The sequence below is a fragment of the Notothenia coriiceps genome, unplaced genomic scaffold (genome assembly GCF_000735185.1).
Source record: "Notothenia coriiceps isolate Sejong01 unplaced genomic scaffold, NC01 NC01_scaffold00010593, whole genome shotgun sequence".
In the NCBI taxonomy this organism is placed as follows: Eukaryota; Metazoa; Chordata; class Actinopteri; order Perciformes; family Nototheniidae; genus Notothenia; species Notothenia coriiceps.
Window position 1 is genome coordinate 23,360 of NW_011343294.1, and position 21,958 is coordinate 45,317.

The 21,958-nt window shown below is 42.3% G+C and overlaps 2 protein-coding genes across 2 annotated transcripts in view; one reads left to right on the top strand and one right to left on the bottom strand.

Annotated features, from left to right (window-relative positions):
* The window catches only part of LOC104946093 (unconventional myosin-XVIIIa-like), a 36,373-nt gene extending 21,386 nt beyond the window's left edge, over positions 1-14,987 (bottom strand). The window contains exons 1-13 of the mRNA XM_010771849.1: positions 14,970-14,987; positions 14,809-14,871; positions 12,791-12,874; positions 11,426-11,491; positions 10,411-10,498; positions 8,304-8,410; positions 7,708-7,884; positions 7,300-7,510; positions 5,324-5,466; positions 4,998-5,098; positions 4,453-4,516; positions 3,898-4,042; positions 3,090-3,101 (exon numbers count right to left, since the gene is read on the bottom strand). Coding sequence (XP_010770151.1) covers positions 3,090-3,101; positions 3,898-4,042; positions 4,453-4,516; positions 4,998-5,098; positions 5,324-5,466; positions 7,300-7,510; positions 7,708-7,884; positions 8,304-8,410; positions 10,411-10,498; positions 11,426-11,491; positions 12,791-12,874; positions 14,809-14,871; positions 14,970-14,987 — 1,279 coding nt within the window. The remainder of the gene's footprint in view (positions 1-3,089; positions 3,102-3,897; positions 4,043-4,452; positions 4,517-4,997; positions 5,099-5,323; positions 5,467-7,299; positions 7,511-7,707; positions 7,885-8,303; positions 8,411-10,410; positions 10,499-11,425; positions 11,492-12,790; positions 12,875-14,808; positions 14,872-14,969) is intronic.
* A 4,234-nt stretch (positions 14,988-19,221) lies between these two features.
* On the top strand, positions 19,222-21,611 carry LOC104946094 (proteoglycan 4-like). Its single transcript, XM_010771850.1, has 3 exons — positions 19,222-19,326; positions 19,737-19,763; positions 20,154-21,611. Exons 1-3 carry the CDS (start codon positions 19,288-19,290, stop codon positions 21,609-21,611), a joined length of 1,524 nt encoding a protein of 507 aa, XP_010770152.1. The 5' UTR covers positions 19,222-19,287.
* The last annotated feature ends 347 nt before the right edge of the window (positions 21,612-21,958 follow it).

Here is a 21,958-nt window from a genome sequence, read left to right on the forward strand (position 1 = left end):
ACTGTTCTCCTCACTGTTCTCCTCACTGTTCTCCTCTCTGTTCTCCTTACTGTTCTCCTCACTGTCTTCCTCTCTGTCAGACATGGTAGCTGATGATGTAGGCCTACTACTTTCTCTCTGGTTGAGTCTGATTAGCTGCTGGTTTTGGGTCGAAAGTCTCTGTTGTCATCTTAGACAAGTGGATGTAATCAAATAAGTATGTGAACATAACCAATAACCTACCATAGCCAATAACAAATGAATGTAACTTATTTTATTTGTGTTGTTCATTCATATCTTATTTTACATTTATTTATGCATTTTTTTTATCTCTCCAGTTTTAAAGGATATGTTTGGTTACTGTCCTATAGTATACATTGGAATGATTTCAAACCTGTTTATCCCAATAATTATAAAGGAGTGCCTTGGAAATATGTGTTTACATAAATTGTGACCAAACCGTTTGAACTTAGACTAAAGTTAAATATCTAAACACTCAGAGTCATTTACCTCACTGAGCTGTAGTTATCAGCCTCTCAGTCTGACTGGAGAGGACTCTCTCCCTCCACATTATTGTAGAAACATCTACTTCTTATATCCGTTAGCAGCTAGCACCAGATTCTAATAACAACAGCGCCGGTACCGTTGCACCCTCCCTCGCTTGCTCCTTAGCTCACTCGCATTTTGGCTGTGAGCTGCAGGCGCCAGATAAGCCAAAATCCCCCATTTTCATCACTTACATCGCCCATCGTACAGGGCAAATGAAACGTGTAACCGGGGTGAAAAGGGTGTTACATTTACTTAATTATGAATATTGTTACATCAAGGCCGAAAATTAGGATGAGCCCCAACAGTCAAAAATGTTATTTTCCCTCCCAGAACTGCCAGCGCAGCGCCTCCCCAGATCTGGCGGCCTAGGCGAACATCTAGCCAGTGCTACGGGCCGGCCCTGAGTTCATATGCAACTCGCAACTCACAAATCTCTCTCTCTCTCTCTCAATGTTGGTACGCAAATGCGCGTTTTTTCAAATAACCCGGTGCTCTTTTTGTGGCGGAGGTGCGCATGCGCACCTGCGCACCAGTTATGTGCAGCCCTGATTATACAAAGTGTTAACCCATTCTACGCACTCAAATATGAAGATGAAGCCCATTATTTCACACGTTATTTAGCTTACCCTCTTCTCCAAAGCAACTCACATACACTTATTTATAGTAGACATGCCAATGGGACCAATTTGGGGTTAAGTATCTTGCCCAAAGACTCTTCAACACATTGTCTGCAGGGGTGGGGATCAAACCTCAGACCCTCTGTTGGTAGGCGCCTATTTAAAAAGGTCCCATGACATGCTTTTCCGGTTATTAACCGTCCCCTTGTGTGTTATGTAGCTTTTTATACATGTAAACGGTCTGCAGAACCACAAACCCTCAAAGTACACCCTGTAGCGAGTAAAACTCTAACACAGAAAAGGCCTGTCTATGCTTCCCAAGAACGCCTCGTTGGAGATTTGTCTTTACATTTTTTTCTTCCGCGAACCAAGTGACGTAACGACGACCCCAGGGACCAATTGGTCCAAATGGACCAATCCGCGGAGCCGCACACACACACAGACTCACGGCCAGGCTGTGGGTGGGTGTGTGTGCTCGGGCTGGTTTCGGGCTGGGTTTCGCTGTGTCTCGCTGTCTCGCAGACCCCACACAGCAACCAGGAAACCACACCATTAAGCCAGCGCACACTTTCCCCTCCAGCAGCGGGCCTCGCAACGTCCCGCCAACGCGGCACCCAGACCCCACGCAGCATTCTCATCTGTTTGTCATTACTGGTGTCATTTTCTGGTTGCCAACGCCACTGTAACACATAATCACTGATGTTCCGCTGTAACGGTGGTGGACTCATCAGAACAGAGTGGGCACACTGACCAATCAGAGCACACTGGGCTCACAGGGAGGTGGGGGGGGGGGCAGGAGCTCCAACAAGCCGTTTAGGACAGGGATTGAATACACATACTATACAGAGATGCTGTATGAGAAACCAACGTGAGTTTGGAAAATTGCACAGTAGAAATCTATTCTAGTAGAAATCAACAATGGAATTATGATCAGTAGAAATGGCCATGTCGTGGGACTTTTAAACATCTAACCCCTGAGACACAGCTTCCCAGAGATTAACAGAGAAATATAAAAATCTGAGCCAATCCAAATGCTTTTACTACCATTCTGGTGGGGAAATTGGCCCTACCTTTTTCTTTTTGCTGGTCATTGTTAACATTCAGACGGGCAACTTCCTGTATGACAAAACCTCCACTCAAGTAGCCAGTAGACCAGTTTGCCCAAACATAACTTTGACCTGTTGACTTCAGGGGATTTAACCAATGACCCTCCGATTGGTAGACCCCCAATGTATTCCACTGAGCCAAAGCCTCCCAAAATCTGTTTCTCCTAATTGCCCAATTTTATCCACCAATCAAATATTTTCTTCTGCAGCTATGGGAGTAAATGAACTAAGCCTCACAGATTTTGGTAGTCTTTTGGTGGAGAAACACTTGATCATACACTGACTGGTTTGGGTCTGGAGGCAATTCAAAGCCAATGTGTTGAGTGGAACCAAGGCAACCTGACAGCCTGTGCTGCCAGCCAATCATAGAGCTCAGATACAGAGCCAGAGAATCAACAGGAGCTCCCTGCCAAGCACAAACTTCATGAGGATAAACAGTGTAAGCTGGGAAATACAAGTTGTGTGTCAGAGAAGTGAAAACAAGCTTTACTTTGCTTTTGAGAATGTGTTGTAATATGAGAGCAGGTTGGGAGTTGAATGTGGGCGACATTGGGACGCATCAGAGAGAGAAGTTTAAAAAGGAACAGCAAGTTCTGATACCTGTGATTTTTATCTCGCAAAAGGGAAAAGGGTGAGACAGGGAGCGGGAACACGTCATGAAGCAAACACAAGGGAGAGAGATGAAGAGAGGAGGGGAGGGAGGGAGGAGGAGCAGAAACAATAAAAATGCTAATGTCTTAAGGCCTGGAAGGAACGATAAAGACATAAAATACAAACAAGAGAGCCTCTGAAATAAAGTGAAAAAGAGTCAACAACTTGGGTGTTGTTTTTCCATTACCTTCATCTCCGTCTGCGTTTGATAGGGCGCAGCATGCAAACATGCAAGCAGAGAGAGGGGGTTAGAGATAACACAGTTCAGAGATTCATCAGTTCACAGCAGCAGGAACACATACACATTAGCAGTAAACCACAGTGACACCACCATCATGCTTCAGAAGACCAAGCTGAGCAGTTAGACGTGGCGCTGTTGGATCCACAGACCCTGGTTTGGATGCTAAATGATCCTCTGCCAAGAGCTGAAGAAAGTTACACACTGAAGACTTTGAAAATTGAAAATGTTCCACTTCTCATCATAAAACATGAATACACACTTATAAAGAAATGTGCTGGTCAAGATGTTTGGGAAGATTTCAAAGTCCTGGAGGAATATAAGAAATTCCTGTCAGGTATTATCTGTGTTTATTATTAGACTTGAAAACAATTGATAGGAAGGTTTTTATAAAAAATGACATTGGATTTATATTTAATTCGAAATTATTTAAAATTACGTTCGAGACTCTTTGTTGAACATTTGTACTTAAACTTGTATCATAAACTCAAATGTAAAACTTGTTTTATTCTGTAATGGAGCAACTCTAGTAGTACAATACTCAGATTTCGATTTGATTCACATGTCAAGCCTGACACCTAGTGGCAGTTAGAGGAATTTCAACACCGTTCTGATTTAAGCATGATGTCTGTTGTAACGACCAGTAGAAGCAATGATGTCTGTTGTAACGACCAGTAGAAGCAATAAGACAATCTTCCATATTAGCGAGATGCTTCAGATTTGATGTACTTGCAGTTAGTCAGGTGGGAGTTCCTACCTTTAGTGGCTCCTGCGGCCCCTAAGTGGTAAACGGCCCCCAGGATGAGCCAAAGGGCCTTCTGCTCCTCCCCAGAGATGCCCAGCACCTTCATGGCCGCCTGCAGCTTGGTGAACTGCTGCGAGGCTCGCTGCTTGTCTTCAGGCTGGAGAGAATGGGATCCAACTTTAGAAATCCCTAACAGGAAGTGCAATTGTTGCAGCTGCAAAAGCTACTACTATACATTACATTACATTTAGCTGATGCTTTTATCCAAATCAACTTACAATAGTTGGAATAAACCATCAATATACAAATTCAGTTGAAACAGGTGGGTTTTCAGGTGGACAGAAGTTGTGTAGATGTTAGAGCCCAAAGGATACATTGACAACAAATGACAAGACATTGAGGTACGGAAGTTCTAAAACAATTGTTTCACCAGAGTTTGTATTTGACACTTGTTGTTAGGAAATTATGTAAATACAATTTGTTTTAGCGGGTATATAGCTCGTTCAAATAGATAAAGATTTATTAAATCATAAAACAGACAAAAGAGAAAGCTCTTAGTTGAATTACCTTAGACTGTGGGAGGATCCCAAAAGCACTGTTCTGAGCCAGATGGTTAAAGTGCAGCTCCGTTCTGAAGAGAGGAGCACAGTGGTAAGATATTAGCAAATGAAATGATGTCAACGTACCTGTATTCAGATTTGGTTTATCCCACAATTCCCGCCATTTGTGACGCAAAAATATTCAACATTGCTTATTTATCTTCTGGAATCATGTATGTGTTAAGTGCACAAGTGTGCTTATATGTTTTAACCTCTAACTTGAACTGTTATTATTATAATCCCAATAAGTATTATTTTTACGACTCAATTTTATGATCAAAAACACATTCAATCTCCTGACTACAACATACTTGATCCAACCTGATCTGATGAGCTGTGATGCTCAAATCAAAACAAAACTCATCTTCCTGCAATTGGAGGACAATTTAAACACCCCTTTTACTGTCATTGAACATCACAAAATATGTATAACTTGGAAAACTAAAGGACTTCATAGTATTGCTATTCAAATGCTGATGTTTTGTTGAAAAAAAGAAATGCTAAAAGAGTCACCTCAGGCTGCTGTCGGCTCCGGCCATCATGTAGTAAAAGACGTTGAAGGTGGACTCCGCCTCGGGCCGTTTGCTCACCCTCAGTTTCTCCAGCAGCATGGTCTGAGCCGGAGGAGAACACAGGTTCAGTTCTACTATATGTCTAAAATAGAAGTTGACGAGTGTGTGTGTTTGTCTTTATCACATTATGGGGCCCCCAACATGTTAGCAGAGTCACAACATGGGGTCCAACAAATCTTTCAATAAATCCGGACCCGACAATTTATATTAAAGATGTTGCAAATAGGGTTCATAACAAGAGTGCGTATGTGTGTTTGGGGGGGGTACCTGGATGGAGGCAGAGGCCACCTGCCCAGCCTGGTCGAAGTCGAGGGACACTACGTGGGAGAAGCGGCTGGCGTTGGTGTTCATAGAGGTGGAGCTGTTGCCAAAAGCCTCCAGGATGGTGTAGACCGCTTGCCACTTCTCAGCTGTGTCACACAAAAAAAAATGTAAAAGTGGATCTCAACATTTGTTCTGGAACATCAGTGCAAACTGTTTTAAAATGGTTCATCCGCCCTCTTGTGGTTTTTTTAGTTAATACTTACGCAACAATAATAATACGCAGTTTGTCTAAAAGCAACCAATTACATACTTGACCCTAACCCCAACTCACTATGTATTACATACATGAATAGACAATGGATTAAAAAAGTCCCCGCATGTGGACTGACCTTACTGTGAAGGAGACTAAAGACAACAGGAGGCTAATAAAGTGTGCAAAGAATCATTATACAAATTACTATTCATACATTGAAAATAGCTCTCACTGTATCTACTGTAGTTAGCTAGTTAAAGGTCCCATGTCATGCTTTTCCGGTTATTACCCGTCCCCTTGTGTGTTATGTAGCTGTTTCTGCATGTAAACGGTCTGCAGAGTCACAAACCCTCAAAGTACACCCTGTAGCGAGTAAAACTCTAACACAGAAAAGACCTGTCTATGCTCCCCAGAACGCCTTGTTGGACATTTCTCTTTTTCCATTTGTTTCTTCCATGCGGTTCCCGAAACCAAAATGGACCAATCCGCGGAGCTCCTCACACACCAGGATCCCTTCGCGTCACTATCAAACGCAGTGGGGGGACCCTTACGGCCCCTACACACGGCGGCGTGCGTTGCCGCTTCAACGCTTCTGCCCATTCACTTTGAATTGGGTGACGTCACGATTCGCCAAACTGCATTGTGGGAGCAAAGCGTAGCTTCTCTCGCGGTGCTCGCTGCAAAAGTAGAGCAATGTTCTACTTTTGACGCCTCGACGGAGGCGTCAGCCAATCGAATCATATGCCAGTACAAGCTCTAGCCAACCAAACCGCGTGCTTGTGTGTCTGGGGCGGGAGATTCATGTGATTGGTTGTTGGTCGAGTTTCAACCCCCCCACGCCGGCAAGCGACAACGCACGCTGCCGTGTTAGCGTACATTTTCAACTAACAGGGAGTCCCATTGACTTGCATAGAGCTCCCTGGTTGGGAATTGACGAGTTGGGATGGCGGAGAAATGCTCTCCGCAGACCCATTCTCACAGCGTTTATCAATCTTTTTCTTACTCAATATCAAGACACACTTATTGTTTTTACTTCGGCTGTGAGTGTTTGTGTGTGCTCAGGATGAGTTTAGCGCAGTTCCGCTGTATCGCCGACCCGGAAACCACACCAGTAAGCCAGTTCACTGAGCAGCGAGCCTCGCAACGTCCCGACCAATTAGAGCACAGTGGGCTCACAGGGGGGGGGGGTCAGGAGCTCCAACAAGCCGTTTAGGACAGAGAGTGAATACACATACTATACAGAGATGCTGTATGAGAAACCAATGTGAGTTTGGAACATTGCACAATGTAAATCTATTCTAGTAGACCTCAACAATGGAATTATGATCAGTAGAAATGGCCATGACATGGGACCTTTAAGTGTTTTTATAATGATAATATGTTATGAATGGCTGCTGCTCCACTATCTTTGTAGTTTTATGTGCCTAACGTTAGCTATCTAACTCCGGCAGTGCCTTTATGCCTTAATTACTAAAAAAGTGGCTTTAATATGTGGAAATGATTCTGCGGATCAAAATGTGCCCCAGTTGTAAATATACGCTAACCACAGATGATATTTTGTGCATTATTGGAAATATCCAATTTGTTTTAGTCAAGGGAGATCTTGCAATGCTATCTTCCAGGTAGGCCTACAAAAAAACATCATTACTGTACCACTCTACTAGTCAACTCTATCTATTCATGGGATTGTTGTGATAACTGCCCTCTTTTCTCTCTGCAGGCTTACCAGAGAAGATCTTGCCCGTGCTGCCGGCGATGGAGACCAGGTACTGCACTAGGTGCTGGCAGTTGGTGGTCTTGCCACTGCCGGACTTGCCCAGCAGTACGATGGACTGATCCTGCCGGGTGGTGAGCAGGTTCCGGTAGGCAGACTGGGCCACAGAGTAGACATGAGGTGCAGAGTCCTCGCGCCGACAGCCTTTGAACATGTGCATTACCTAATGGGGCAGAAAGAAACGTTAAAAGAAAATAATATAATCAAAATGTGTCAGTATTATAGCCACAGTGCATACTGCAACAATAAATAAAAAAATGCAAAAATCCTACTTTTTTTTTCGTAGAGGGAACCAGTCTGATACTTACTTTGGTCCGCATATAGAAATACATCTTCCCTTGCCCCTAGTCTTAAACGTACCTTCTCAGAGTACATGGAGGGTGTGCTCAGGGGGTTGATGACCACCATGTTGGGTCCGGCGTAGGTGTGGTTGAGGTTGCCTCCGTAGCGCTGCCTCAGGCAGTTCATCACACTGGACTCATTGAGATAGAGCAGTGAGGCCAGGTCCTCTGAGCGGTTGTATGACGGAGGGTTGGCCTGCACACAAGGAGGGGTAACTACATGCATACGTTTCAACACCACCAGCCTATTAGCTCAAATTGGAGCTAGCGTCCAGTGGTACTGTTATATGATTGAGAGATAAAACTGTGTCGGGGTTCAAGTAAGATCCCTCATCTGGAGGATTGTCGAGAGCAACTGAGGAAAACTGAGGTTCTTTTCTACCAAATGGCCAAACTAACTTCTGTTTGCAAAAGGTGAAACATGTTATCCAAAAAACATATACATATACCTTCTATGATGAATTCTCTACATTATTGTGATTGATTTAGTAAGTATTCCTGTATTAAGCAGGATAATATGCAGCAAATCGGTCACTACAGCTAAAGAACCCCAACAAGTTGACCTGGACCCTGAAACACAAGATCCCTAACTTTGCTCTACCATCTCATATTCACCTTTTCTATGTCGTCTTCGTCAACTTCCAGTAATGTCCCATCATGCTCCAGTTTGATTTTCACCTTGCCCTCTGGCAGGGAGCCAGCTTCTGTCTTCACCACGGTGGCTGTTTAGAGAAAGGATAGGAAACACCGTCAGTCCTCATACTCATCTGTTCATCTAAAAGGCTAAATGAAGCACGGACAGTTTACGATTTTCATGTTCAGAACTGGGAATAAGGCAGATAACCACATGGATGTAAACGGAGCTTCTCATGTTCAGAGGAAATAATATAACATTTTCCCTTTGAAGACTGGAAAATAAGATAAAAAGGAACCTAAATAGGTGAAATGATAGATTTGACACATTTATTCTGTTGTTGTTGATACCAAAATAACATCTGGTCATAATAGATCCTAGATACAATGCACAGTGGAGTATGGAAGTTAAACACCATGCATTCTTGGTTTTGTGGTGTTAAGGGGAAAATCGTTTTAAAAGGCACCGCAAAGGGACATGAACATAAAGACACTTTGGGCGACGAGGACACAATGTATGGCTTTTCTAGCTATTAAAGGAAGCATTTGGGCAAGAAGCCTAGCTGCTTTTTCCAACAGTAGAACAACTCAAATGGTAATTCATATATCTGTGCGTTCAGCGCAAAACTGGAGTCGTGACATGGTCTATCTTGGAATGAATACGCACAACTCAAGTTCTCGAGAACACATTGGCCCAAGTGTAATCTGGGAGTTTATCTGCCACGTCTGAAAACAGTGGTTTAGCTTTGATTGGTTAAAAAAAACATACCGTTAACTGAAGTATAAATGTGACTGAACTCAAATTCTGCAATGAGCAGTGCAAAGAAAAGGTTGACATTAACATTTGCAATTGAAGAATAGTAAGGCCAAATTCCGATCAGAATAACTGAAGTGCTGACAATTCACTCAGCAGAACTGGTGAATGGATTTTGTATGTGGATGTGGCTCAGGGGTGAACATCCCAGGGTCTACCATTCACAGGGTCAGTGGTTAAATCCCCAGACATTGCTGTAAACATCTGGAATTGGCCCGATACCTTGCCCCAAATCACTCCCGCAGGACTACGCTATTGTCAGGGTTCATACACCTTTTCACCAATGATTTTCAATTACTTTTCCATGACCTTTACCTCATTTTCCATGACCAAAAGAAATACTCTCTCAGCAGTACCACTGACACATTTTTATTTTAACATGGTAAGCTGGAAAATAAGGTCTGCATATGAAACATGTTGTGCCTATCTAAAACAAATCCAATAGTAGGCTTACTAGCTCCTACAGACTAAAGACACTGTAGACTAGAGGGCGTGATTGTAAAAATCTCTCACCAGAAAAATACCTCGACAGTTAAATGCCATTTTACGTTTCATTACTATTCAGTATTCATTATCGTTATAGTATTACTATTTTGGCGATTAAATAAAATATAAATTATATTTGATGCAACTTTGGTTACATTTCCAAAACTTTTCCAAAACTTTAGGACAAATATTGTTTTCCATAACTTTTCCAGGGCCTGGAATTTGCATTTTGAATTTCAATGACTTTTCCAGGTTTTTAATGATTGTAGGAACCCTTTATTGTGTATGTAATTATATAAGTGTATGTACGTCCCTTTGGATAAAAGTGTCAGCTAAAGGGCATGTCATAATAATAATGTAATAATTATGCTTTATATAATTCCTTTTATAACACAACAACACAATACACAGTTGATGCTTACGCGATTCAGAAAACAAAATGAAAATACTTTTGAAAAAAATATCAATTTAAATCCAATCTTCTTTGTAATTATTAACAATACTTATTTGAAGATTTGTATATGGAATTAATTTTTTTAAACAGTCATTTATTTACCTGTTTTTTTTTTTTTTTAAAAGACGCCCACATTTTAAAAAGAGAAAGCACAAAAATGTAAAACTTGTGTATGTATAAATGTAACATTCTTTGCACAATTTATAATAAGGATATGTTTTTAAAAAAAAAGAGAGAGAGAGAGAGAGAGAGAGAGAGAGAGAGAGAAAGCACATTGCAAGGAAAACGAGAAAACATTTCCTGCATTTGAATGTTTTAAAAGTAATCCGTCTCACCCAGGGAGAAGCCATCTTTGTGGACCAGCCAGACTTTCTCTGATCCATACCAGGCCTGCTCGGCTGCGATCTGCTCCTCTGTCTTCACCTGGGGGACACAAAGGATAAGGAGAACAATGGGTGGATAGCAGTAGAGAGCAGAGAAGAGGGAATTGTTATCGCCTCGGCACTCTAGTTCAAAACCAGTACATGCTGATAGGTTATGATGGAAAAGCTTGATGAACGTGCAGTGGGGCACAGTGGATGGAAAAGTCTCCCACTGAGCACATCAGGGAGGTGTTTTTGTGTGTCTGTCTGTGTGAGGAACTTCAAAAACACACACATGTCAAGCCTCAGGGGTGTGTGAAGGGGGTTCAATGGCAACCGTGGAAACACAAAGTACCAGGGAGTACCTCAGTTCAGTGAGCACAAAAGGGAAAAGTGAGGAAGGACCAACAACCATAAACTCAAATAATAGAACACATTACACAAATGTACCATTCTAATGTTGGCTTTAGATAGTTTAGATGACCAATAACATTTATTTCTAGAACAAAACACTGAATTTCGTGGTTTTTGGGTTGAAAAATGATGATAAAGGGTTATAGTAAATCGTAGGTTGATCTGTATATGTAGTTGTATGACATGTCTTACTTTACTTTTAAAATGCAGCCCCTTCATGGCCTTGTTGAACTCTTACCTTAATTAAGCTGAAATATATATATTTTTCCGAGGTCTTTGTCCTCGTCTCCTAACTTTCTGTTGTTGTACCTTGACGGTTTATATTAGTATTGACTTATTTAAATAATTTAAACAAACTAACAAAAACCAAAAAAAAAGTCAGAATGGTGGAAGTATAACTTAAGAAAAATGATTTCAAACTTGGTGATGACTACTTAAAGTTCACATCATTTCAATGGGACGAGTGACCAAGACACACTGCACTTCACAAGCAAGCAAAGGGAACGATCACAACACAGCACAACATTCTCCGGTGGGGGGGGGACCGTGGGACTCGGGACAGTGCAAGCCCCACCTGGGACTGCTGGGCTGCAGCATGAGATGCCTGAAGGAGGGCCACAGGGTCCTCTTCCACTGATCCCTGGTGATTTGGCCAGCATGAAGAGGTCAAAAGTCAGTTATATATGGGTAACAAATGTTTTGCCGACACACATATGAATAGATAAGCACACAGAGAAATGGAAGTATCATCGGCATGTTGTCTGAACAAAGACTGGTTTGTTATACTTATCCTGTGGGAGAGATATCAAGTTTCAATGTGATCATCAATGTGAGGATCAACTTAATCCTCTCACTGTCTTTATAGTCTTTCTGATTAAAGGGGCCCTATTATGATCATTTTCATATTTGTATTGTGTGCCTCTACTGACCCGCCCCTTAGTCTATCAAGTACAATGTGTTGGAGCGCTAGCCAATAGTAGCGCGAGTGTTACATAGCGAAGTCACTTTGTCGCGGAAGTAAACTAAGGCGGGGTGGGGGGGGGGGAGTCTGTGGGAGGGGGAGTCTGTGGGAGAGAAACTCCCTCTGAAGGGAACTTTGGGATTTTAGCCTTAGCAGACCATTTACATGCACAACTAACCTATAAGACGCTACAGGAAATAAAAAACCAAAAAAAGCATAATAGGGCCTCTTTATTACACTTTGGGGAAAGGTTAACTGATTCTGGAACAAAAAGCAACTGCAGGACAACAAAAGTAGTAGTAGGTTCATAAACAAACATTCATACTCAGGCATTCCAATCGTCAGTACTAAAGATACCAAGCCCATGCAGGTTCCTTTATCAGCCTGGTGTGTCATGGAAATAGAGATGTCGTCATGCCACTGTGTGTTACATTGCACCTTATGTCCATGGCAAAACAAGAAAAGTCCTGCCAAAAGCTTCTTGCTGAATCATTCATACTTTATGGTGTGTGTGTAAAATATGGGGGGCGAAAAGAATCAGCGACTGTTCAGAAAGTATATTTAGGCTGACAGCACGGGTAGGATGAATAAACAACAGTCAATTTTGATCTCTGTGTTATTTTTGCCCTAAATATATAATATTTAAGCATCTTTATCACCCATAAATCTACAACTCAACTAGGAGATGTGGCTTTGTTTTGCAGTCACAACCACACATGAGAATCTGATGCTAAATACTCTTAAACTAACAATGTGTGAGTTTTGTTGGCGTATTAGGTTAGAGTTAGTTCCTTCAAAACGTTTTCCCCTGGCTAAAGTAGCTTTAGGGTTATCCATTATTCAGTATATAGACTTGAAATACTGCAGACGAGTGAAATGAGAAAAGGTTAGAAGTATTCTTGTCCTTACACTCTGACAAGTCACACGATTACAAACTCCAGCCAGGAGGCCTAGAGGAAATCTGGAGGGCTGAGGTACCTGGATGGGGCCCGGGAGGGGGCTCTGATTCTGCGGCGCGGCAGGGACGGGGGCTTGGACAGAAGCCGGAACACTGACTGTCAGCTTTGCCACAAAGCAACCACAGCGAGACAATGACAACCACCAAAAGCAGTGTATGAAAGGCATCGAGGGAAGGAGAGAGAATGGGGGGGAAACAGGACAAAGAAGAAGACGACAATGTCAACATGGACTTTTGGATGAAGAAAATGCAGTGCATAAAAGCATAGAAAAAGTTAATGGACAATGGAAAGGGATGAAATTACAAAGGTTTTAGGGGGATTAAATAGAACCAAACTATCAGAGTGACACGTTATTAGGCAGCAGGTCTGACATAATGCTGTTAGCAACTTGTTAACATGCCTGAGGGGAAACCTCCCCTTTAACTCCACTGTTCAATTGGGAACTTTCTTGGAGTTTCAACAACTCCAGAGTGGCTCCTCTTATCAAGTTTAAAAAGGCCCCTATTATGCCAATTTCTAGGTTTCATATTTGTATTTTGTGCATCTAATGTAATTACATTACATGTCACTTGTTAGACGCTTTTATCCAAAGCGACTTACACTCTCAATACTGTGGACAATCCCCACAGGAGCAATTTGGGGTGAAGTGCCTTGCCCAGCGACACAACGACATGCTGACTGCAGTGGGGTTTGAACCTGTGCTCCCCTGATCCAAACACCAACGGACTAGTCCACTGCGCCACAGCCTCCCTGTATACAAGCTTTAATGTCTAAAAAATTCTTTATTTTTCTCATACTATGTGTATAACACACTACAGTAAAGGGAAAACCCCAAAAAGCATAATAGAGCCCCTTTAAGGAAGTATCCTTCTCTAGTTAAACTTCCATTCTACCATTCAAACATTTGGACAGGACTAGATATCAACAGACACACAGTTATAGTATTTTGAACCAGGCCAGAAAATAGTAGATTGGGATATCCCTAGAGTTGGTGTGTAGGAAACTGGGATTGATATCTGTCTTTTGAGAGCAGCCATAGGTTTCAGATAAGTAAAAGGTTGTTAGCAATACAAGTGCATGATGAAAGCCAGAGAAAGTGAGTTAGATAGGGTAAGGGTAAGAAAGATAGGGCCCGGACAGCAGCAGAGGGGATCATATTTCACTGTCATAAGTCACCACTGGTGGAGCAACTGTTCTGCCCCTAACCCCCCAGCAAAGAGGGCGAGAGACTACCTCCTAATACTTTCCTCTGCTGTGTCTCTCTGTAAATACACACCAATAAACCAAGCATGGTGAGTCATGTGAAGAACTTAGGGGCGCAGTCATTGTTTGAGTTAGGGATGCTGAGGTTATGCTAGCCAACACATTACAAAACAACCCTATAATAGGAATAGAGTGGTGCAGCGATGATGTCTTTTTTAGGCCAACCCAGAAGTTAGCATTGCATGGGCTCCCTTGACAAAAAGCAATGGGATTTTTCTATAGAATTTTGAAATATTCCAGAATAAGATCTGTGGCAAACATATGTTAATGATGCTTACGCGTTTTGCAAAGCAGCAATCAATCTTCACAAGTTGACATTACTGTTATAACTTATGAGGCATAAATGCAATCAACAGAAGTAAAAAGCTAACGTTTGGCTATACGGACGCATGATGAAGTTTAGCAGTCTCATTAAGTCCATTATTAGCAACTCTTTGAAACAAGTTTCAGACATTGACAAGTGACATATTTACTGATGTATTATATGTTCTATTTCCTCCTAATCTTGTTTGTGTTTAACCACAGACCTTATTTCAGTCACAACGAAAAACTAATATAAAAAAAGTGACTGAGAGAAGGGAAGATGGAAGTGCTAAGATGCTAGCTCATTTCCAGGTTTAGGACTCGATTAGGTGAAGCTGAGCCCATATTCAAATTTTTGATTCAAAGCAAAAAAATGTACTTGGTTGTGTAAAAGATGAAATGGACAGACAAAGAGACATAAAGCAAAGACAATACAAGAATAATGTGCAGGTAGACAGCAGGGTGATTTACAGGGGCACCGAAGATCCTCATCAGACGTCTCTGAGCCTCCTCGGTGGGACTGAGCGGCGCCTCCTACAGGTCAGAGCAGCAACACATTGACACTAAGCAAACTGACAGAGCCGAAGCAGAGCCCATGACTTCACACAATCAGAGAAAAATATTCCTCTTACAAATCTATCTGGAATCATTTTCCCGAGAGGACATTCCTGTCATTAACATTACAAAGCATCTTTTTGTAGTATCTGATTTAAAAAGACCTTGTTAGTAAACATTCAAAGGTGCTTCCAACACCATGCACACTGGTAAATCCATTCCACACACACCAGAGTTCCGGTTAGCCGGTAATTACCGGACTATGACCGGTAAAATCTAAATCTCTCCGGTCAAAGTGTCCGGTCAAAATCATTTCCCCTTAGCATAATACCGCATCAGTTGCGCCACTGATGTGACAGACAAGAAGAGTATGTGACAGACAAGAAAAGTCAATTCTAATGTCTAACACGTCCTGAGTCAAGAGATGTCCTGTATGGGTTGATTGTGCGTTGATCTGTTGGTAATGCCTCTGGGTTCCGGTCGGAATGTAAACAAATGCATAGCGCTATACTTTGCGGCCTCACCCGGTTGCATAGCTACGCTTACTGTTTAGGTGTCTTTTAATAAGCAGGTAGTCATATCATTAGCTAGAACTAGCTGGATCTGATCGATATGGACATAAACGCGAGTGAAGTCTAATCTGACGGGAGAGAGAGAGATCAGCTGCTGCTGACGAGTCGACACGCAGCTCTGCATAATCACATGCAGCGGTGAGCGGAGCAACACACACACTCTTCAGGTTAGAATATCACACGTAGCTATTTTAATTACCTCTCAAACTACCTAAACTGACCATTACTGATCCGCGAGCTGCATGATACTGACGGGCTGTCAGGAGAGGGAGAGAGCGCTCTGTTTATTATTCCCGTGTTATTGTAAATTACTGTACACTTTTGAATAGTTCATCTACTATTATTAGTCTGTTTAATATCAAATCATATCAATTAGTTTTAAAGCTCAATAAATAACAAAGAAGACCTTTGACCGATACTTTTCAAATTTTGTCCGGAAGATTTAAACTTTAACGGACTTGTTGACCGGCGAAAAAAAATATTCTAACGGGAACTCTGACACACACACTAATATACAAGTGTCTGGTTAAGAGAGTGATATTAGAAACACACTAGTTGCAACAAACCAGCAAAACAAATCAATGTACCTAAGACATATGGGCAAACATAAGGGGTCTGACTGCTTTAAACCTGTGGGGAAGAACCCTAGTCCTAATTCAACTAATGTGTTTATCATATCATCAAAACAGAGTCATAATTCATGTCATAAATACATTCCAGAAGATAGATCTTTCCAGCAAATAATAATAATATTTCAATTCGACAGCAAAAGTTGTAGGCCTTTCTAGAGTTACTTTACTAGTCAGAGGCAGCATGTTTTTTGGAGTAAACTGAGACCAAGTCAGGTCTTGCACAAATTCAGCATGAGCCCAGGAAAAACAGTATGTCTGCCATCTGTTCCTGGAGAGTTGTACTATCTGTTCATGTTCATGGGTTTTGCTTTGAGAATGCAACACTGCAGTAATTGGATCTACATAGGTCTCCTGTTGGTTAACTCAAACTCTAGACCACTGAAATCTTGCGTTTGGAGCTGTATCCGGTGGAACTTGAACTACAATCTGCTTAACAATCACCGGAATAGGAAATTATTGTCAGGAAGTAGATACCAACTCCTCAACAGCCATTGCAAAGGTGACCAACAATAAAGGTAATCAACAATAAAAGGCCTTGTAAAACTTGACTTTTTCAGTGTCAAGAAACAAATATCAAAATAATGACTAAAGACCAAGGTCTAAGGCTGGAGCCACACAAGGACGATAACGCAAACGGACCGAAATCGATATCAAAAAAGTATTCCCTCCACACACAACAGGCACCAGAAACGTGTCCGTTCACACGAGACCGTTCGAAAGTGCTGGAGACGTTGTAGTACATGCCAGGCCTGTAAGTGGTGCTGTAGTCTGCCACAAAAGCAGCGAAGACTTCCCGTGCATGGTTGCCATGGTTGCCCTTCGGTTCATTCTCCGCTGTGGCTCTTTTTCTCCCTCCCCGAGGCAAGCGTTTGCTCCTGCTGTAAGTCTCCGGTTAGTCCACGGATTTTTGTCCGTTAAAGTTTAAATCTTCCGGACAAAATTAGAAAAGTGCCGGTCAAAGGTCTTCTTTGTTATTTATTGAGCTGCTCAATAAATAACAAAGAAGACCTTTGACCGGCACTTTTCTAATTTTGTCCGGAAGATTTAAACTTTAACGGACAAAAATCCGTGGACTAACCGGAGANTCTGGCTCTCACAGACCTGTAACTTCTTCTTTAAGAGCCTCCTCTGTCCTCCACTTGTTAACTGTATTAATGGCACCTGTTTGAACTAGTTATCAGTATAAAAGACACCTGTCCACAACCTCAAACAGTCACACTCCAAACTCCACTATGGCCAAGACCAAAGAGCTGTCAAAGGACACCAGAAACAAAATTGTAGACCTGCACCAGGCTGGGAAGACTGAATCTGCAATAGGTAAGCAGCTTGGTGTGAAGAAATCAACTGTGGGAGCAATTATTAGAAAATGGAAGACATACAAGACCACTGATAATCTCCCTCGATCTGGGGCTCCACGCAAGATCTCACCCCGTGGGGTCAAAATGATCACAAGAACGGTGAGCAAAAATCCCAGAACCACACGGGGGGACCTCGTCAATGACCTGCAGAGAGCTGGGACCAAAGTAACAAAGGCTACCATCAGTAACACACTACGCCGCCAGGGACTCAAATCCTGCAGTGCCAGACGTGTCCCCCTGCTTAAGCCAGTACATGTCCAGGCCCGTCTGAAGTTTGCTAGAGAGCATTTAGATGATCCAGAAGAGGATTGGGAGAATGTCATATGGTCAGATGAAACCAAAATAGAACTTTTTGGTAAAAACTCAACTAGATGTGTTTGGAGGAGAAAGAATGCTGAGTTGCATCCAAAGAACACCATACCTACTGTGAAACATGGGGGTGGAAACATCATGCTTTGGGGCTGTTTTTCTGCAAAGGGACCAAGACGACTGATCCGTGTAAAGGAAATAATGAATGGGGCCATGTATCGTGAGATTTTGAGTGACAACTTCCTTCCATCAGCAAGGGCATTGAAGATGAAACGTGGCTGGGTCTTTCAGCATGACAACGATCCCAAACACACCGCCCGGGCAACGAAGGAGTGGCTTCGTAAGAAGCATTTCAAGGTCCTGGAGTGGCCTAGCCAGTCTCCAGATCTCAACCCCATAGAAAATCTTTGGAGGGAGTTGAAAGTCCATGTTGCCCAGCGACAGCCCCAAAACATCACTGCTCTAGAGGAGATCTGCATGGAGGAATTGGCCAAAATACCAGCAACAGTGTGTGAAAACCTTGTGAAGACTTACAGAAAACGTTTGACCTCTGTCATTGCCAACAAAGGGTACAGTATATAACAAAGTATTGAGATGAACCTTTGTTATTGACCAAATACTTATTTTCCACCATAATTTGCAAACAAATTCTTTAAAAATCAGACAATGTGATTTTCTGGATTTTTTTTTCTCTCATTTTATCTCTCATAGTTGAGGTATACCTAGGATGAAAATTACAGGCCTCTCATCTTTTTAAGTGGAAGAACTTGGACAATTGGTGGCTGACTAAATTCTTTTTTGCCCCACTGTATATCATCACTGCGTCACTGTATTCCATGGTAGAAATTCACATTGGCTTGGTTAAAGCTAATGCTCCTGCTCTTCTTGGGTTCGGAAGCTTTGGATACCTACCTATATTGGCTGCTTAAGGTGCATGACAGAGAAGAGATTTAGCATAAAGTATTATAATTGAAAGAGACATGTTTGATGTGTGGGCAAACTGAAAAACAAGGAATCTAGAAATAGGATAATGAAAATGTCTAAAAACATTTCAAAATAAGCTTGTACAGTATTTCTTTCTGATGTTGCTCTGAAGCTGGATGCATGTATTCAGAACTGTTTTGGCATTTTCTTCTTGCTCATTTAAAAGTTACCAGGGATGCTTATATTTTTGTTCACCATTCATGGTTTCGTGGAGCGTTGTTCACTATTTGGTTATAGTGGGTTGACAATGTTTGATCCTTTTATTTTTTACAAACCTTTTAGTTTTTTTTTGTGGTGTATTTTTGCTGCTATAATCTCCTGTACCTCCACTACTTCTCCAAGATCCTATTAATCGCTTTGCCATCAACGTGTGGCTCTGCTTACATTGACAATTCAAAGATCTCTGTAGATCCCTGAAGATTGTCGTTTCTATTCACCTGTCTGTGTTCTCACCATGCTTCCTCTCCTAGCTCCCCTTCCCCTCCTCTTCCTCCTGCTCTCATCTCATCCATCACAGCCCATGACAGCAGATCAGCCAACATGGCATTCTCATCTCGCTTTTCCTTCTGGGAACAAAAGGGAAGTCTCACTTGGACATTTCTCAAACTGCATGGTTTTCCGGTGTTTTAGGCTGTGTATTAACATGTGTGTCTTGAGGTACGTGTGGCTTTTGCTTGTATCACACTAAGATTGTAATAGCTTTCACTCTCATGCCTAAGCACGTTAAAGACGTTGTGATATTGTACCACCTATATCGTTTGCTGGACACCTAACAAGTTCACTTACAATGCAGTGAGTGCATACTTTGTAAGCCCTTGAATTAGTAAGATTGACTGCTTGTATTTTGAGAACGTGTTGCAGTGCAAAAATAATTTAAATGCAAATAAAACTGAAAATGCGCATGTTGTGACTTTGCACGATGTGTGATGAACAGCCTCATGTAGTGTGAAGGGTTTGATTTAGTTTTCTTTTTATATTAAAATATTTAGATCAAAGAAGATCCAGGAAGCAAAAGTGTAAGTAAATATTGTCCCGTTTGTCTGCTTTAGAGTAGCCATGCAGGAGTTACTGTTAGCATCTGGTCATTTGGTGTTAAGTTTGAACAAATGGCCTTCAGTCAGATCTCCCAGCAAGTACCATATGTGTGATTTCAGGTTACTTTAAATTGTCACTGAGGGGTTAGGCAGTGCGCAGCTAGCTCTTCATTCTTCTTCTTCTTACATTTATGTAGGGTTAGGGTTTGTAACCATGTAGTTTACTAGGCGTTATGCCATTATTTTAAACAATTATTAAGGATACATTCAGCTCAAAGAATCACCAATATCTTGATTATTAAAGATATTATGCTTGGATTTTCCTTCATCATTCATGTTCTTATACCACCTCTCTTTCCTCTCTATGAGTAGCCAGACAGTGAGGGGGCGCCCAGCCGGGCCAAGTCAGTACCAGCTCTAGACCCTGGCAGGGGGTTATTCCGGGCAACAAGTCCTCCGTCCGTTTCGAATAACGAGTTGTCAACCCGGGTCAGAAGTCCCTCCCCACCTAAAGTCAGGGAACCTGTTAAAGTGCCAGAACGCTTCAAAAGCCCTGAGGCCCCTTCAAAGACGACAGAGCTATTAAGGAGCCCTGAACCACCAAAAGCACCTCTGAGCCCAAAGCCAGTTATGAACAAAGAGCGAGAGCAAAATGGCATTGTGGGCAAAAGTGTGGTCAACTGTCCAGCCAACGGGAATGTCACCAATGGCAACCAAATGGATCCTACAGAAGACAATGGTTTGACACGTAAGAAAGTAATAAAGGTGATTCGTCGCGTTGTCAGGAAGGTCGTGCCAACTGAAGAGGACGAGACCGCCGTGCCAACACAGCCATCAGACAGAGCTCCACCAGCAGCCAAGCCTGCTGCTGAACCAGTTAAAGCAACGCCAGCTTCAATGTCTAAGGCCCCAGTAATGCCAGCATTCTCTTTTAAACATGACGTCATCAAAACAGAAGAAAAAGACGACATTTCGCGAGGATTGACGAACCTCATGGTAAGAGGCAGGACAAGAGAGCCCCGTCCACGAATAATTAGGGATGAACGACCAGAGAAAATAGAGTTGGAGAAGCAAATTGAGAAGAAAGAGGAAAAGGTAGTTGTGCCAGAGGTGATCAAAGAGGAGAAGAAAGAGGATAACACCACCCCAAAGCCACAAGAGGTTGATCACAAACCGACAAGCTCTGTTCCAGTTACACATGATATCAAATCTCCTGTTGCTGTAAACTCCCCAAGCAAGGCTATTTCTTCCAAATCCACTCATTCCAGACCCTTGTCGATGCCACCAATTGTTGGCTTCATCCCATCCCCCAAGCCCTCACCTTTGTCTCCACCTCCTGGCTTTGTACCTGCACACAGATCAACTTCTGCCAGAAAACCTAGTCCTACAAATCCTTCTTTGGCTACAAAACCTAGTCCTACAAATCCTCATTCGGCTACAAAACCTAGTCCTACAAATCCTCCTTCAGCTACAAAACCTAGTCCTACAAATCCTTATTCGGCTACAAAACCAAGTCCTACAAATCCTCATTCAGCTACAAAACCTAGTCCTACAAATCCTAGTCCTACAAATCCTCCTTCTGCCACAAAACCTAGTCTTACAAATCCTCCTACCACCCAATTGGCCCAGAAACCTGGCTCCCTCTCTCCTCCACAACGTTTCAGCCCTGCTGCGAAACCCTCTCCAGTTGCAGCTCCTGTCAGCAAAGATCATCTCCGTCCCAGCCCCGGTCCACAGTCTCCCCCTCAATCTCTGATTCTCATTCAACAAACTGCTGTCAGTCAACAAGAGGTACACTGTCCACACTTTGCATGTGTGGTCACAATTTGAGACATTGGTGTGGAAATTGCACGAGCGTTTGAAATGCATGTTTGGGATAAAAGAACAGTATGGAGTTTGCCCCATATTTGTGTGTAACCTCAGTGTATCTTGGTTTTAGAGTTACTTGATGGCCATCGTTGGCAAGCTACGGAACATGAAATGGAACACAATGTGTACCTTTCTTTAGAATAACTACGGAATAAGTTGTTATTGTTTAGAAGACGTTTTATTTTGAACTCCTGGTTTAAATTTGTTTGCTGTGCTTCCTGTTCAACCATTAAGCACTTTTTGACAAGAAAACGTATGACCATCAGTTGTGTTGAAGTGTACTGTCATCCCCAGTGGAAAAGAGACAG

Coding starts and splice junctions, on each gene's coding strand:
- LOC104946094 (XM_010771850.1), top strand. CDS start 19,288: ATGGCATTCTCATCTCGCTTTTCCTTCTGGGAACAAAAG. Junction 19,327..19,736: donor TTTCCTTCTGGGAACAAAAG/GGAAGTCTCACT, acceptor TAAAATATTTAG/ATCAAAGAAGATCCAGGAAG. Junction 19,764..20,153: donor AAGATCCAGGAAGCAAAAGT/GTAAGTAAATAT, acceptor CTCTATGAGTAG/CCAGACAGTGAGGGGGCGCC.